The 16,221-nt window shown below is 41.3% G+C and overlaps 2 protein-coding genes across 2 annotated transcripts in view; one reads left to right on the forward strand and one right to left on the reverse strand.

Annotated features, from left to right (window-relative positions):
• Positions 1 to 66: 66 nt before the first annotated feature.
• amn1 (antagonist of mitotic exit network 1 homolog (S. cerevisiae)) lies at positions 67 to 11,560 on the forward strand. The gene is made up of 5 exons (XM_043708992.1): positions 67 to 229; positions 3,515 to 3,732; positions 8,098 to 8,154; positions 9,096 to 9,207; positions 9,943 to 11,560. Exons 1-5 carry the CDS (start codon positions 154 to 156, stop codon positions 10,014 to 10,016), a joined length of 537 nt encoding a protein of 178 aa, XP_043564927.1. The 5' UTR covers positions 67 to 153; the 3' UTR covers positions 10,017 to 11,560.
• The window catches only part of etfbkmt (electron transfer flavoprotein subunit beta lysine methyltransferase), a 27,125-nt gene continuing 21,421 nt past the window's right edge, over positions 10,518 to 16,221 (reverse strand). Inside the window, exon 3 of the mRNA XM_043708865.1 lies at positions 10,518 to 10,879. Within this exon, the coding sequence (XP_043564800.1) occupies positions 10,518 to 10,879 (362 nt within the window). The remainder of the gene's footprint in view (positions 10,880 to 16,221) is intronic.

A 16,221-nucleotide genomic window follows, 5' to 3' on the forward strand; every position in this document is an offset into this window, starting at 1 on the left:
CAGTTGGGTGATTTCACTTGGTATTTAAAAGTCCGACTTGTATTCCAATGTAGCGTTACTTTCTAACGGCAGGTTCTTTACGTGCAGGTTTTGCACCCAGGACTTCAGAAACTGGATCTCAGTGCCTGTGACATTACAGATCATGGATTAATCATGCTTCAGATTTGCACCCAACTGAGAGAAATTAACTTGAATTCGAGCGACTGCAAACTGTCTATAACGTCTGAAGGTATTTTAAATATCGAGTTCATTTTGTATGCAACAACCGTTGAGGGGAAAACAGGGCAATTACTCTCGTTTCAGTCTTTCATTATCTCATGGGAAGACTGGATTGTTTCCTTGAGGTGTAAGTAAAATCAAAATAGTCATATCCTCAAGGCCTGAAATGAGATGGACACAGCTCCTTCAATGGACGAGTTAAGGATATATTCTTTACAGTAGTCTGTGAACAGATCATCAGTCGGTCTGGCAAATGAAGCAGGACGTCCAGAACTGGTCAGCCTGATTTCTGACATGATCATGTCAAGACCATTTCTGTGACCCAGATTAAGTTGCCAGCTCACTTACCTATTCAGTTGGACAAAGTCGACTCGAATTGTACATCAAAACATGCCAACACTGTGGCGGGCAGGGGCTGCAGATTCCCCCTATGTGCCACCAAACAGGATTTTTATGGAAAGTAGGCATAGATGGAACGGCAAACTGTGGGCCGGGCATCCATACTGGGGCCTCCGTCATTTACAATCTGGTAATGATGTGGACAAAGACAGAACAATGGATTAAAGTTTGCTGAGATTCAAAGCTAGCTGTGAATGCAAGTTGCAAGAATGATATTTAGATTAGATTACTTACAGTGTGGAAACAGGCCCTTCGGCCCAACAAGTCCACACCGACCCGCCGAAGCGCAACCCACCCAGACCCATTCCCCTACATTTATCCCTTCACCTAATACTACGGGCAATTTAGCCAATTCACCTAACCTGCACATTTTTGGTCTGTGGGAGGAAACCGGAGCACCCGGAGGAAACCCACGCAGACACGGGGAGAATGTGCAAACTCCACACAGTCAGTCACCTGAGGCGGGAATTGAACCCAGGTCTCTGGCGCTGTGAGGCAGCAGTGCTAACCACTGTGCCACCGTTCAAAGACACGTAGGTCAGGTGAGTGGGCAACAAGATGGCAGATGGAGTATGATGTAGCATGACATTGAAAGTGTGACATTTTCACTTGTTTATAACAGAAAAGCAACATATTTTCTTTCTAAAGTTGGGGAAATTTTTAAATGTCGATATTCAGAGAGACTTGGTTCGGATTGTATAAGGAATACGACATTAGCAAGCAAGTACAGCATGCAATTAAGAAGGACAATGGCATGTTGCCCTGTACTGCAAGGTGTCTGGAGCACAGAGGAAAAGTCTTGTTACAATTGCTTGGGACTTTGTTGAGAGCCCATCTGGAGTACAATTAGCTGATTTGGTCTCCATACTTAAGGAATCATATATCAGAGGCAGTACAATGAAGGTTCACTAGATTGGTCCCTGCAGCTTTAATACGTACCAGCAAATTCAAGAACAGCTTCTGTTCTGCTGTTATTAGACTGATGAATTGACTCGGTAACTTCAAATAGTGCTGATCTTGTTAATATTGATCTTGTCTAGCACATGTCCTGTGCGGTGTAACCTGTATACTCTATCCAAGATTTTTTTTCACCCTTGCTTACTCTGATCTGCCTGTGTCTGTACTGCTCCCAAACAAAGCTTTTCACTATACTTAGGTACATGTGACAATAAATTAAAAATCAAATTAGATCAAATGAGACACTGATAAATTGGAACAATGTTCTTTGGATTTCACAAGAGTGAGGGGTGATCTTAGAGTCATAGAGATGTACAGCACGGAAATCTTATTGAAGATTCTTCAGCAGGCAGAGCTGGTTTCTATAATTGGAGAATCTAAAACCTGGAGCTGAATATTAGGTAAAGGAAAAATAAATTTAGGACTAAATCGAGGAGATATTTCACTTGTGTTGTAAATCCTGGTATTGTTTGCTCTTAGAGGTTTGGAGATACTCCATCATTTGATGTCTTTAAAATTGGACTACAGAGGAACCTCGATTACCCAAACGAGATGGGCGGGCAGTATTTATTCGGATAACTGATTATTTGGATAACTGATTCAGTGCCTCTCCTCTGGGGCTCAGAGTTTTCTGAAGTTTTCTTTTTCCTCGCTCTGCCTGCCTTGCTGCCTCTCTCTGTCTCAGGGTTTGTTTCTGAGGGGACACACAGTTGTGTGTAAGGGACCTGCAGCATTGCTGTAGCCTCTCGCCGCCGCTGCTTCACTTCAACGGGATTGACAGAGTGAGCACTTGCTATGTTTTCTCCCCGTTCAGGAGACTAGGCAGCAGCACACAATACAATAACCCCTACCCCCAAACACACACACACACACACACAATGAGCCCATGCCCCTGCCCACCCTCCCCACGCACCCCAGCCCCCAGAAAGGTGAGGACAGCTGGACTGGACACCAACAGTAAGACTGCTGCCGCCTTTGCAGGGCTGATTGCACGAGTACATGCGTGCGCGCGTGCACGCGCACACACGCAGCTACACACACACACACAACTGTTTGACAAGTTCCACCTTTGCCCTGTACAGGACAATGTTTGAGAGATTAAAGGTGAGGACAGCTGGACTGGACACCAACAGTAAGACTGCTGCCGCCTTTGCAGGGCTGATTGCACGAGTACATGCGTGCGCGCGTGCATGCGCACACACGCAGCTACACACACACACACACACAACTGTTTGACAAGTTCCATCTTTGCTCTGTACAGGACAATGTTTGAGAGATTATCTGTGGAAGGGGTGGTTTTCGGTACACCCCTGTCTAGAACTCCAGGGAAAGTTTGAGAGAGAGAGACAGAGAGAGAGGGTGCTTGGGCTCCCATCGATGTCCAGGACTGTTCTCGGCAGCATTTCTGTAAGCCGGGTTCACTTTTAATCAGTGTAAACAAAAGACGCGATCAGTGTTGGTAACACCTCTTGATGTAATGTTTCTATCAGAACCTTGAGATCTCCTTCTGATAATCCGAAATTCGGATAATCGATATTGAGATATTCGAGGTTCCTCTGTAGACAGATTATTAAAGTGTCAGGGATTATTGGGACCAGATGGGAGAGTTGTCTTGAATCCAATGATCAGTCTTGATGAATTGTAATGAATAGCGGAGTAGGCTTGACACCCTGTACTGTTTACTCATTTATTTTCATCTAGTGCTCTGCTTCGTCTGGAATACTGCTTTCTCCCCATCCACTCCCTTCTAAGTTAGAACCAGACAAAAATAATGTCTTCGTAGGAATAATAATGCAGACTGCATACAAAGACTTGGTGTTGTGCTTAGACTTTTCACAAAGTATTAGAGTTGGTTCATTTATGCTAAATGAATTGTCATTGAAGTATTGACGTAGTGCCACTTTAAAATCCAAACCTCTGACTTTATGGCATTTTGCAGGATTAAAGGTGATTGCTTCATCTTGTCCCTACTTGTCGGAAGTCTGTCTTCGAAGATGCCGGAATGTTTCGGATGAAGGAATCGTCGCCCTTGCACAACAATGTAGACTGCTCCAAGTAGTGAATATCAGTGGCTGCTTGGGGGTTACAGATGCCAGTTTACATGCACTGGGCAAGAACTGCAAGTTTTTGTATAGTGTTGATTTTTCAGCTACCAAGGTACAGTGCTTTTAGTTTTATTTTACAGCATTTGTCTTATTCGCCTAAAATGAATGTAAAATTTTGTGAGTCTTCCTTCTGTAGGTCTTTCTACTTTACTGCTTTGACTTTCATCTTTTGGATCCAAAATATGAAGTGTGCCTAATGGCAGCTCCTCTGTTCTTTTCTCCACATCTTATGGTCTTCCAGTTTCCTCTTCAGTTTCTCACAGAAGCCTCCCATGTTCAATTTCAAGTCGTCAAACATCGTCATCCTTCTCCCCCTCCCCCTTTCTTCATATCCCTGTAATTTTCAGTCAGTCCCCTCCTTGTTTTTCTTGGTGATCTTCACTAAAGATCTTTCCCCTTCCACCATCCTGAGAACCCCTTTTTTACTTGTGTACTTTCCAATAACCTGCTCTAGCCTTTTCCAGATCCACAATTCACAGCTTGTTAATCTTCGGATGTCTGCTTTTCTCAAACGCCTGTATTTTCCAAATTATAATCTGGATAATTCTCTCCTTACGTTCTCTACTCATTCCTACAATTGAGAAATTCTTTATATTTGGAGAGTGTATTCATATGGGAGTAACCATCTTCTGACAGGATGCTTCCCAGGTACCTCAATTAGAATAAATGCAAACCAACAGAAGTGGAACTAGAGAAAGATGAAAATATTTCCCAGGATGGTGTAAGGCCTCATCTTGTGGAGTGTGAAATACCTTGAGCCAGTAAAAAGTTAAATGTAGGAAAAAAACAGAAGAATATAATGGAATCCCTGTTGAAATAAGAACTTGGAAAGAAGGCAACATGAGAACTGATGAACCGTGTAAAGGGATCTACACCAAAGGAGAATGGTTGGAAAGGTTCTTTTCAAGAGGACAGTGGAGAATAAATGAAACGATACAAAATGCAAAGAGCATTACACCATAACTTGGATTATACAAGTATCCAAGGTAATGTTAAAAATCCGAGCTAATAGATTGGAAGCCAAAGCAAGCCATTACATCAGCTGTGGTCATTTTGACTTTAGAAAGGATTGTGGACAAGGGAGGCTGTAGCAGCATGTTAAGAAAAAGAAGCATAGAATTCCAAAAAAACTACCAAAGGACATGCTGTATGGATTGCAGAAATGTTTCCGATCAGGTGAACTGACCAAAGCTATTAAAAGTGCTGAAGACAATTAGAGTTGACAGGAAAGACAAAAAGAATGATTGCAGCTCTCTAGGTGAGACATACTGCTACTATCAGTACAGTGTTTGGTGAAACTGAACCTGATGTAATTTGGCATAGCATTTGGTATCTTCCATAACCATTGCTTTTTAACATCTATGGGAAATCTGTGTTATGAGAACCTCAAGATAAAGTGCAAAAAGGTGTCAAAGTAACAGATCAGTTATTGAATGTAATGAGATTTACAGATGCCCAAATCCTAATGGGTAACACAGCAGAAGACACTAATGGAAAGAATAAATGAGTTAAGTAAAAACAACAAATTACAATTAATGTTAAAAAAAAAACAGGAATGAAGATCAGAATGATGGGAAAGCATGAGTCAATTTAAATGGTCATCAGTTGGAATTGCTATCACAGATGGTATCTGGGACAGCATATACCGCTGGGTAATTCAGCTGTGTGGACATCACAGTTCTGCCTGATTCTGCCCATAAAGGCACCTCTTACACATGGATGACAATCAAGATTCTCTCTGCTTTCAATCCTGGGGCTAACAAAGCCCATGATTCTGTCTCATCTGGAGTTAAGTATCTTAAGAGAATTGAACATGGACTTTGCATAATCTGTTCTGCAATGTGATTATATACCAGTCTGCAGGGGACAGTGGTCTGAGAGTAACTTATAGAGCTCGTTCCTTTACCTACTGCACTGTTTTAAATTGCACAACAAGCTGCTGACTTCTCCCTCATGTAGTCTCATGGGTGCCAGCAATTGGTCCAGTACTTTGCTTATGTAAGCAATGTTCTTGTATGATTCTAGATGGTGGCATGTATGGGTGGAAGGAGGTGAAACCAGAGCAAAGTCTGAATCCACACTCAACCAATATTTTCAGCACACTCAGCCATAGTTCCTATATTGAAGTCAGTAGGAGGCATTTAGGCAGTTGATACACTCCCCCTGTAACTCAGATATGGAAACCAACTGTAGCACTGGTCTGGCATTTGTTCTAAGAGCAGCTAAGTCAGCATAGACTCAGGGACTTTTATATTTGTTGTAGCTCAACTACTAGCAACCTAGTGTGGCTTCTGATAAGCTCTAGATAATTATGTTAGTCAGAAACCATTTAATTTGATAACATGAAAAATAAAGTTCACTTCCCAGAACATCATTAACAAATCAATATTCCACAAGAAACATAATTACTTGTAAGTCTAAAAGCATAGATTGTTCTTTAATTAAAAATGAAGAAAATTAGTCGATAAATTGGAATTGAGCTGCACTAAAGGTCATTCCTATGTACTAAATAATGTTTTTATGCATAGTGTAAATTAACAGTAACAAGGTCATTGTTTTGGATGACTATCTCTATGGTCAGTTTCTCTTGGCCTGCAGGGTTTAATGTTAATACTAAATGAAAAAGTGATGGAAGGTGTCATCAACATGTTATCAAGCAGCACCTCTTAGCAACATCCTGTTGTCTGATGTTCCGTTTACATTTCGCCAGGGTCACTCCGCTCCTGACCCCATTACAGCCTGGCTTCAAACATAAACAAAAGAGCTGAATTCCAGACGTGAAGTGAGAGTAACAGCCCTAGAAATCATGCCGCATTCGACCGGTGTGTGGCGTCAAGGCATCCGAGCAGAGAGAGAATGTTGAAACAAAAAAAAATTATGCATCCCTGAAAGCCTAGCACTTTCCTTGCTCTCAAGGTAGTATGTCAACCGGATGATCTCTTATAAGAAATAAAAATCTTTAGTCTCAAACCATACAGTGTAGAGTGCCCGGAATTTGATTCCTAGTTCCTAGCAAGGTTGTCTAATCTGACATGGGGTACATTTAACTAAGGTTTTCACTGTATCTAATCTGCAGTGGCACTTTTGAGTCTAATTTCAGAGCTTTTTTTTCTCTTTTCTGTTTCCAACGGACTTTCTACTAAGTGCTCTTGGACTGCCATTTTATTGCATTGTTCATCATACAGGAATAAGGGAGATTCTGCTTTACTTCACATTGCCTCCTTTAACGGCTGTCAGGTAGCCTGCCTGTTTCTACCCCATTACCCCACAGGTTCTGAAGAAGCGTCACTGGACCTGAAATGTTAACTCTGCTTCCTCTCCACAGATGCTGCCAGACCTGCTGAATCTTTCCAGCAGTTTCTGTTTTCATTTCTGATTTCCAGCATCCCCGCAGTTCTTTCAATTTTGTTTGAGAAACGGGATGTTGGGTGCTGGCTGCAGGACTTCTCCTATCACTAGATCTGTATCCATACAACATTTTAGTGGGTTGCAAAGGGGAAACAATGGTTTTATCAGTGCAAGCTCATCAACCTGAAACTGAACTGTGAACTGTCTATCTTCACATATGCTGACTGGCTTGATGAGTATTTCCAGTTTTTGTTTTGTTTCTCGAGGTTGTGTGTGTGTTGTGGGTGCAACATTTAGCCTTTTGGTCTGGAGTATAAAGTCAGGCAGTATTCATGCCCAGTGATTCCTTCTGAAAAAGCTGAAAATGTGTTGCTGGAAAAGCACAGCAGGTCAGGCAGCATCCAGGGAACAGGAGAATCGACGTTTCGGGCATAAGCCCATCTTCAGGAATGGCTGATGAAGGGCTTATGCCCGAAACATCGATTCTCCTGTTTCCTGGATGCTGCCTGACCTGCTGCGCTTTTCCAGCAATACATTTTCAGCTCTGCTCTCCAGCATCTGCAGACCTCACTTTCTCCTCATTCCTTCTGAAAAGGCCTGCATGGACCTCATCTGAGAACACTACCACGTTTTGCTCTGGTATCTCCCCCTCACAGTCAAATCAAAAATTCTGCCAACTCTCAAAGATGACAGAGCTTGCACACAAATAATGGACACTAATGTATAGTCCTGGAGGCTTACTATTGCATCTGGAATTTTACCCAGGAAGAATTCTGTACAGTCAGAAGATAAGAGGAAAACAAATCAATGTCCTTTCATGCTAGATATCCATGACAACTACAATTGAGGTTGGAGAAAGCACTAGTGATTACATAACACAATAGTACATTGCGAGTAAGAGCCCACAGGACCTGTCTGGTAAACCGTGTGGAGAAATACATTGGAATGTATATCAAAGATAGTGCACCTGAACAAACATGACATTGAGTAAACTGTTAGTAGGAGTTGGTTCCTTGTAGCTTAATGTTGACACCTGTTTGATGAGTATTGCTGTTTTTAATCTTGTCAGGTTTCAGATGCAGGCGTAATTGGATTGGTGAATGGAGTGTGTTCCCATAACTTAAAAGTAAGTTTTGTATTAATTATTCCTTTGCTGCTGTCCCTGTTTGAATATTGTCCATCTCTGCATTTTCTCTCTCTTCTAATTGACATCTACGGGTCCAAGAATAGTTAGACTATGTGTACAATAACAATCCTATGTTCCAGCTGTTTGGGGTGTAAGCTGAGTTCTGAGACGGAGGGAATGAGGGCAGAAGTGTAAGAAGTGGAACTGAGACGTCGAGATCCATCGCCCATAGCGGACGGTAATCTTTAGGTTGAGGACAAAGAATATATAGGGAAGCATAGGTATTGAGTTTCACATCATTGAAACAGAGCTGATAGAGGTAGAGTAATGGGATAAAGAAACAGATCTCTTTTAGGAAGCAGGTAGGAGTGTTGACTAGGCTGTGGGAGTCAGTGGCGTCAGTGGAAATCAATCCAGGGTTGGAGAGACACCAGTTAAGAAAAGGAAGAGTTAGAGATGAACCATAAAGGAGAGGGAGAAACCTAAGTTGGGAGAAAGGTTGATGAGAGTGCCCAGTTTGGGTGAGACCAGGAGAAATGAGAACTTCCCAGCACATTGTCCTACCCTTCTTCCAAAATTTAATATTTCAGTTATGGCATTGTTTCAGTCTTTTCTCTTTTTGCACACTTCAAAGGGACCACATACTCTTGGTGCTTTTTAGAAAGCAGGAATTTTTCCTGAGCTAACATTCCTCCCACAACCAATTCCCCTGAAAAGAGAATCCATACAATCTGTGTATCTTTTCATTTCCTGTTGGCTTTGTATTAAAAATAGCTGCTGCACTTGTCAATGTGGCAATAACTGTTATGCCTCAAGGTCATTGACTTTATGTGACGTTGCTGAGGAAATTACTTACTATTATGTGAGTGCACTTTAATTTCCTTTTGAAATCGGACTTCACCTTTTCCAAGTATTTTAACATTTGGACACCCTTTCTTTAGGAGATCCATATGGATCGCTGTGTGAATCTAACTGATGAAGCAGTGGAAAGTGTGCTCATTTTCTGTCCCCACGTTTTCATACTACTATTTCATGGCTGCCCACTTATCACAGGTGAGTCAGTGTGCAAGATCTATCCTATTTACTTATGCCTTTAGTTTTACTGCTGTTGCAAATATGGGGCAATGGCCTAGTGGCACTCTTACTTGACTACTAAGTCAGAGACCGAGCTTATGTTTTGGGTTCAAATCATGCCATGGCAGATTTTTAAATTTGGTTAAAAAATATTCCAAATTAAGAATTATTGAAGTAAGTGATTTGGTTCACTAATGTCCTTTAGGGAAGGAAATCTGCTGTCACTATTTTGTCTGTCTTTTGTGTGATACCAAACCCATAGCGATGGGGTTGACTTTTTAACTGCCATCTGGGCAATTAGTGATGGGAAATAAATGCTGGCCAAGCCAGTGATACCCACATTTCAGTGAATTTTTTTTTTAAATGCTTTGTCCTGCATGTAAGGTTCCAGGCTTGGCCCCTGTTCTATGCTGAGGTGACAATTCTGAGTACCTCAGCTGGTTGTCTGATCATTGTTCACCATGTGTTATTAAGTGGAAATCTGGCTACATTTTTATGTAATAGTGTGTAACTGCAATGCCCTGCAAGATCAATGAGCATGCTGATGCTTGTCGTGTGGGTTTACATGAATAATGCCTCCCTGTGAGAGATACTGAAGGCACCTGTTGAATCATCAAGATTTAGCGCCTTCAGTAGAGAAAGAAACTTCAGGAGAGGATCAAGACTTTGGCAAATGTTCTCTTCAACTCCGTTCCACTTTATTTCTGTTTCTAGATCGTTCAAGAGAAGCCCTGCAACAGTTAGCCTGCCCTAATCAAATGAAACAAGTAACGTGGACCGTTTACTGAATTAACTTTATTGCTACCATTTAATATTTGTTAATTAAACAACCAATGTTCTGTCATTTTCATACAATAGCAACAACTGCTGTGAGCATTTAACAGTGAAATTTATGTGACCAAGTAATTATCAATTAAATGTTTAATTTAATTCAATCTAATTACAGAGAAAGTATATAATCTTTGTATATGTGCAGTGTAGCACATGGTAATATATATTAGTACCGTTCCCATTATGTTGTGCTGTGATGTACAAATAAATGTTGGTACAAATGAATTTGTGACAGTTGCTGGGTTTGACTGATTAATGATTTGCTTTTAAGAGTCAGGAAGGATACAAAAGTGTACTTAGTACAGTCCTGAATAAGCAGTTCAAATCCCACTCCAGTTTCTAAAAAAAGTAAAAGTGGGTTGAATCAGAAAAGAAAGAACACACCCCGGTCTGTCGTACATGCAACTAAATTAAGTGAGTATTATGTTTTTGGTATCCAGGATTCTCACTCCTGCCCACTAATATCCAGTTATGTCTGATGACAAAAGTCTCCACACACTGCTGGATATCAGTCCATAATTCTCCTGTCTGCTAATCTCGGGAAGCTCATACTCAATTACCTTCTGCAGGCAATTCTGTGCAGCATAATGTGTGAACTGTGATCTTCCTGGATCCCCAATCAGAATCTCTGATCCGTGAAGCTGCTTGTATTCTGTTAACCAATTGTGAAGACTGGCAGCGAGTTCTTCATCATAAAACATGTCACCTAAAAGAATCACATCCCATTTTTCTTCCATCTTTCCAACTAAACTTTCTGTTGCCACGAGTAGTGGTGGTATTTTGTTAAGTTCACAGTTCATTTGTATGGACACTGCTGCAACTGTAGGACAGCAAAATAAAACAATTTAAACAAATATGACAAACATTTATAAAATTATCACTATTTGAGCGCTTGGATTCTAAAGTGGAGGAATGCTGTATGGCTTTATGTTTTTAATATTGTGCACATTAAGGGGAAAGACAAAGTTTTAGTGTCATTTTTTGAGTTTGAGTGTGACAGCAGCTTGTAGATTTGTTCGCACGTGCACTTCTGAGAGGGTTTGCAGCCTTGGAATAGAACTCAAAGTTAACAGTTCAATGTATTGAAAAACAAATAGGGAAAATTGTGCCATTGCTTAGGAACAAAATCAAACATCCAGAACACTGGAGAGTTAATCTCCATATATGGGCATTAAGGAATGGAAGCTAAAGTGCTAGACGAGTTAAAAAAAAAACTGGTGAGAGAACTGCTGGAAGTGAAATTTCTGGAAACTCATGAATTTGCTTTTAATTTACTGTAAGATATGAAGAAAGCTCCAGCAACAAATTACAGCCATACCAACTAAACGAGAATCCTTAAGAGTGGAGAAAGGGATGAATGTTCACTAAGATTCAAGAGTCTGATGTTGTTGGAGTAATTTGTGTTGAATGTTTCTTTTTGATATTTACTATAAGACTAAGTCAAATGTTGTATGTTTTTCATTTACTTAATAAAATTTTATATTTTGTTAAAAGTACTGGACATTGACTGCCTCTTGTGAATATGTTCAGCAGACTGAACTCCATGGTAGACAAAGAGAAAACGATAAGCTTCTGAACCATCAAACCAAATCTCAATCCGGGATTTGAATTGTCCAGAATTATCATCAACATTTTAATTTTAGCTAGTTTAGGTTCCCCTAACCATTATTTGACTTATAAACTTGTGGGCAGCATGGTGGCATAGTGGTTAGCACTGCTGCCTCACAGCGCCAAAGACCCGGGTTCAATTCCTGCCTCAGGCAACTGTCTGTGTGAAGTTTGCACATTCTCCCTGTGTCTGCGTGGGTTTCCTCCAGGTGCTCCGGTTTCCTCCCACAGTCCAAAAATGTGCAGGTTAGGTGAATTGGCCTGTAGTGTTAGGTGAAGGGATAAATGTAGGGGAATGGGTCTGAGTGGGTTGCTCTTCGGAGGGTCGGTGTGGACTTGTTGGGCCGAAGGGCCTGTTTCTATGCTGTAAGTAATCTAATCTAATCTGAATGAGCCTCACTATCTCAGATATCAAGACTTTACATACTTTGAATGTACCTTTGCTTTTATTCATCCATGGGAAGTGGGTGTCTTTGGCTAGACTAGCACTTATTGCCCGCAATGTCCAGGAGCCACATAAGAGTCAACCACATGGCCGTGGATTTGGAGTCAACTGTAGGTGAGACCAAGAAAGATGGCAGTTTCCTTCCCTCAAGGACAACAGTGAACGAGATAGCTATTTCTGACAATGCTTTAATCCCAGATTTCTATGGCAGGATTTGAGCCCAGGTCCCCAGATCATTACTTGGGTTTTTGAATGAACCATCCAGCAATAATACCACCAGACCATCGCCTGCCCCTTGTTGGACCTCTTGGGGTAGAACCCTTGTTTTATTGTTTCTCCTTTTAAAACCTTCTACTTTTACAAGCAAAGATGGAATTTATTAAAGGTAAGTCTTTTAAGACAGTTGATCGTGAAGTAGAGATATCCAATGGTTTTTGGAAGGCATTTGACAAGTGTCACATAGGCTTTCCAAAAAGCAAGTAGATGGGGTCATAGGGAAAGTGGCAGCTCAGTGGCCAAATAGCAATGGATGGTTTTTGAACTGGAAGGTAGATTGTAGTGGCTCTTTTTCAAAGGGTTGGTTTTCAGTCGATTATTCCTGGCAGTTTTTAAAAGACAAGCAAGAACATGGACAGAATTATCAAACTTGTAAGTGATGGGAAAATTGTCAAAATTGCATGTAGTGATGAGAATAGTTGCAGACAATTCTAGATCCCATATTCTAGGAACGCCATTAAAGTATTTTTTAAAAATGACAGGATTTTTACTAGGATGTTTCTGTAGTGAGGGACTTCAATTCGAGAAAGGTTAGCACATTTTTTTGAACAGACAAGGTTGAGGTGACCTAGAGAGCTTTCAGGTGTTTTGATAAAGTTTGTGAGAAGATTTGTAGCTTGGGTGCTCGTAGTTGTGGTTCTGTTCACCGAGCCGGGAATTTGTGTTGCAGACGTTTCGTCCCCTGTCTAGGTGACAGCCTCAGTGCTTGGGAGCCTCCTGTGAAGCGCTTCTGTGATCTTTCCTCCAGCATTTGTAATGGTTTGAATCTGCCGTACCAGACAGCTGGAACTGACAACCGGAAGCGGTTGAGGATGAGGAACTTGCAGCAGTGCTCCCCAAACTTTTCCACACTGTGACCTTATGTTTGAGACTTGAAAAACTCAGTGACCCCAGATTTCTGACAGGGAGGAACTGTGAGAGTCAGGGTTTGGAGGGTGAGGGGGAATCTGGATTAGAGGTGCTGGAAAAGCACAGCAGTTCAGGCAGCATCCGAGGAGCAGTAAAATCGACATTTCGGGCAAAAGCCCTTCATCAGGAATGCTGTATTCTCAGATGCCTCGTAAACTGCTGTGCTTTTCCAGCAATTCTAATCCAGAATCTGGTTTCCAGCATCTGCAGTCATTGTTTTTACCTAAGGTGTGGGGGAAGATAGAGTGCTGTGTGGAGATTGGGGTGCTATTTTAGACTGAGGGTTTTCAGATAAAAAGCACGTACCTTTTCACTAGGTTTTTCAGGACAGAAATCTGTAGTATATCTATCAATATTCTCTGTTCCTTGCTGAACAACAACAGCAATCAGCTTCCGCCTTTTGAACACTTCAAATGCATTTATATTACTTTGAGAAAGAGTTCTAGATTTCAATTAACCTTTGGAAAATAAAATACTTCATGAGTCCTGCTTTGCCTAAAGTTAATCATAAAAATACTGGCTGATTTTAAATAAAAACAATATTTTCACTAAGGGCAAACTTAAAAAAAAATCAAGGGCTGAGGAGGAGAAAGTTACATAAATAACACTAAAATGAAAATAGATTAACACCTGCTTAAAGGAATATTTTAATGCAACTCTATAATTCAGTGCTTTTAAAATACCAAGATTAATCCAATGTTTAGTCATCTGATTTTTATTCCAACAGAGGAGCATGAGTAATCAAATGCTATGTGCTGCTGAATCACCCTTCCTTCCATTAAAATTGGCAGCTAATCCATCTACTTGCCATTCAAAAAGTTGAAATCAGTCTCACGATAAGCTACTCATATTTCAATTTAATTGTTTTCTTAATAAGAGCCCGAGAATATCTCTGCACCAAGACTAATGAGAAAAGCTCGACGTGATTGTTTTTACCTTTTTGAACCTACTTACTAACCAAACTGCTCAGGGATGTTATTACACACATCTTTGACATGATTGATACTCAACAAGTCTAATACAAAGCCTATCAGCCTAATGTTAAGACTGAAAAACATTGCAGGCAGCTTGTGCAAAATGCTATCAAGATATTCGTGTTCACAACCTCATGGAAAGTGGATTGTCCGAGTTACTATCCTGCCTGGTGAAATTTTGAGGAGATCCTGAAAAGGTAGTGTTGATGGAGCACTCCAGGTTTCACATTCCAAGGTGTTGCTGTATCCAATTCTCAACTCCTTGATTCATTCTCATTGCCTGAGTTTACCAGCAGCCTCTTTTTGAGCTTTCAATCTCACTGAGATCCCATCTGTAGTGATTGTAATGAGGTCAGCCAGCTGGATCTTTTGTAATATGAGGTCCCCGATTGGGGCTGTTAACCTCGTCCAATCAGGGAGCCCTGGCTGACAGATATCAGCAGGAGTGACAGAGGTTCTGCTCACTCTGAGAGCTGGCTCTGAGGGGGTTGAATCAGCATTTCCAAATAAAGGGTGACCTGGTGATGGGATACCGGCACCTATGGAGTTACTTCATGATCTCTTGGACAAAACTGTCCTAAAGCCTGCCTTAAGATCTCCTGAGGTGGTCAGCCTAAAAAAAAGAAAAAGAAAATAAGCAGGAGTGACCGAGGTTCTGCTCACTCTGAGAGCTGCCTCTGAGGGAGCTGGATCAGTGAGTGAAGGACTCCATTTTGTGTCAAGGAGGGGGACTGACCTCTGAACTACCTGGACTATACAGTCAGTGTATTCATTACTGCTGTTATTGTTTCCCTTAAGAAGGAGCGTTTTCCTTTTTTGTCTCTCCCTCGTGTTTCAGGTAGACTTTGCTTTGATAATAAGATAAAGAAAATAAACAGGACTGACAGAGGTTCTGCCCATCTGAGGGCCGACCCTGAGGGAGCTCAGTCAGTGTCAGGGACTCTCTCCGTGTAAATAAAGGGTGACTTGGGATGGGATCCCGGTAAAAAAAGAAAAAGAAAATAAGCAGGAGTGACAGAGGTTCTGCTCACTCTGAGAGCTGGCTCTGAGGGAGTTGAATCAGCATTTCCAAATAAAGGGTGACCTGGTGATGGGATACCGGCACCTATGGAGTTACTTCATGATCTCTTGGACAAAACTGTCCTGAAGCCTGCCTTAAGATCTCCTGTTGTGGTCAGCCTAAAAAAAGAAAAAGAAAATAAGCAGGAGTGACAGAGGTTCTGCTCACTCTGAGAGCTGCCTCTGAGGGAGCTGGATCAGTGAGTGAAGGACTCCATTTTGTGTCGAGGGGGACTGACCTCTGAACTACCTGGACTATACAGTCAGTGTATTCATTACGGCTGTTATTGTTTCCCATTGAGAAGGAGAGTTTTCCTTTTTTGTCTCTCCCTCATGTTTCAGGTAGACTTTGCTTTGATAATAAGATAAAGAAAATAAACAGGACTGACAGAGGTTCTGCCCATCTGAGGGCCGACCCTGAGGGAGCTCAGTCAGTGTCAGGGACTCTCTCCGTGTAAATAAAGGGTGACTTGGGATGGGATCCCGGTCTCTGTGAGTTATTTCACCATCTATCCCTCAAATGATGTAAAATATCCCATGGCACAAAAAAGTAGGGGGGTGATAACAGCACGAGGAGAGATTATCTGATCATCAATCTCCATATTATTTGTGTGAGCTTGCTCCGTGAGCACCTTCACTTTTCCTACCTACATTGCTGCCATAACTACACTTAAAGATGGTACTTTTTCTCGCATGTTAAGTATTTGACTGATGAAAGTTGTATAAAATGCAAGTCGTTTTTTAATTCTTTGGGCTGGACTGCTTCTTTGCTGTCAACTCAAACAAAAACAATAGGTATTTCTTCAAGACCGGGAAGAGAACCCCTCAATTTACTGCCGTCCAAGTTCTTGTCCAGTAGTCACTTAAATGTCCCTAATGTGTCTGACTCTA

Source organism: Chiloscyllium plagiosum, chromosome 19 (genome assembly GCF_004010195.1).
Source record: "Chiloscyllium plagiosum isolate BGI_BamShark_2017 chromosome 19, ASM401019v2, whole genome shotgun sequence".
Taxonomy (NCBI): domain Eukaryota; kingdom Metazoa; phylum Chordata; class Chondrichthyes; order Orectolobiformes; family Hemiscylliidae; genus Chiloscyllium; species Chiloscyllium plagiosum.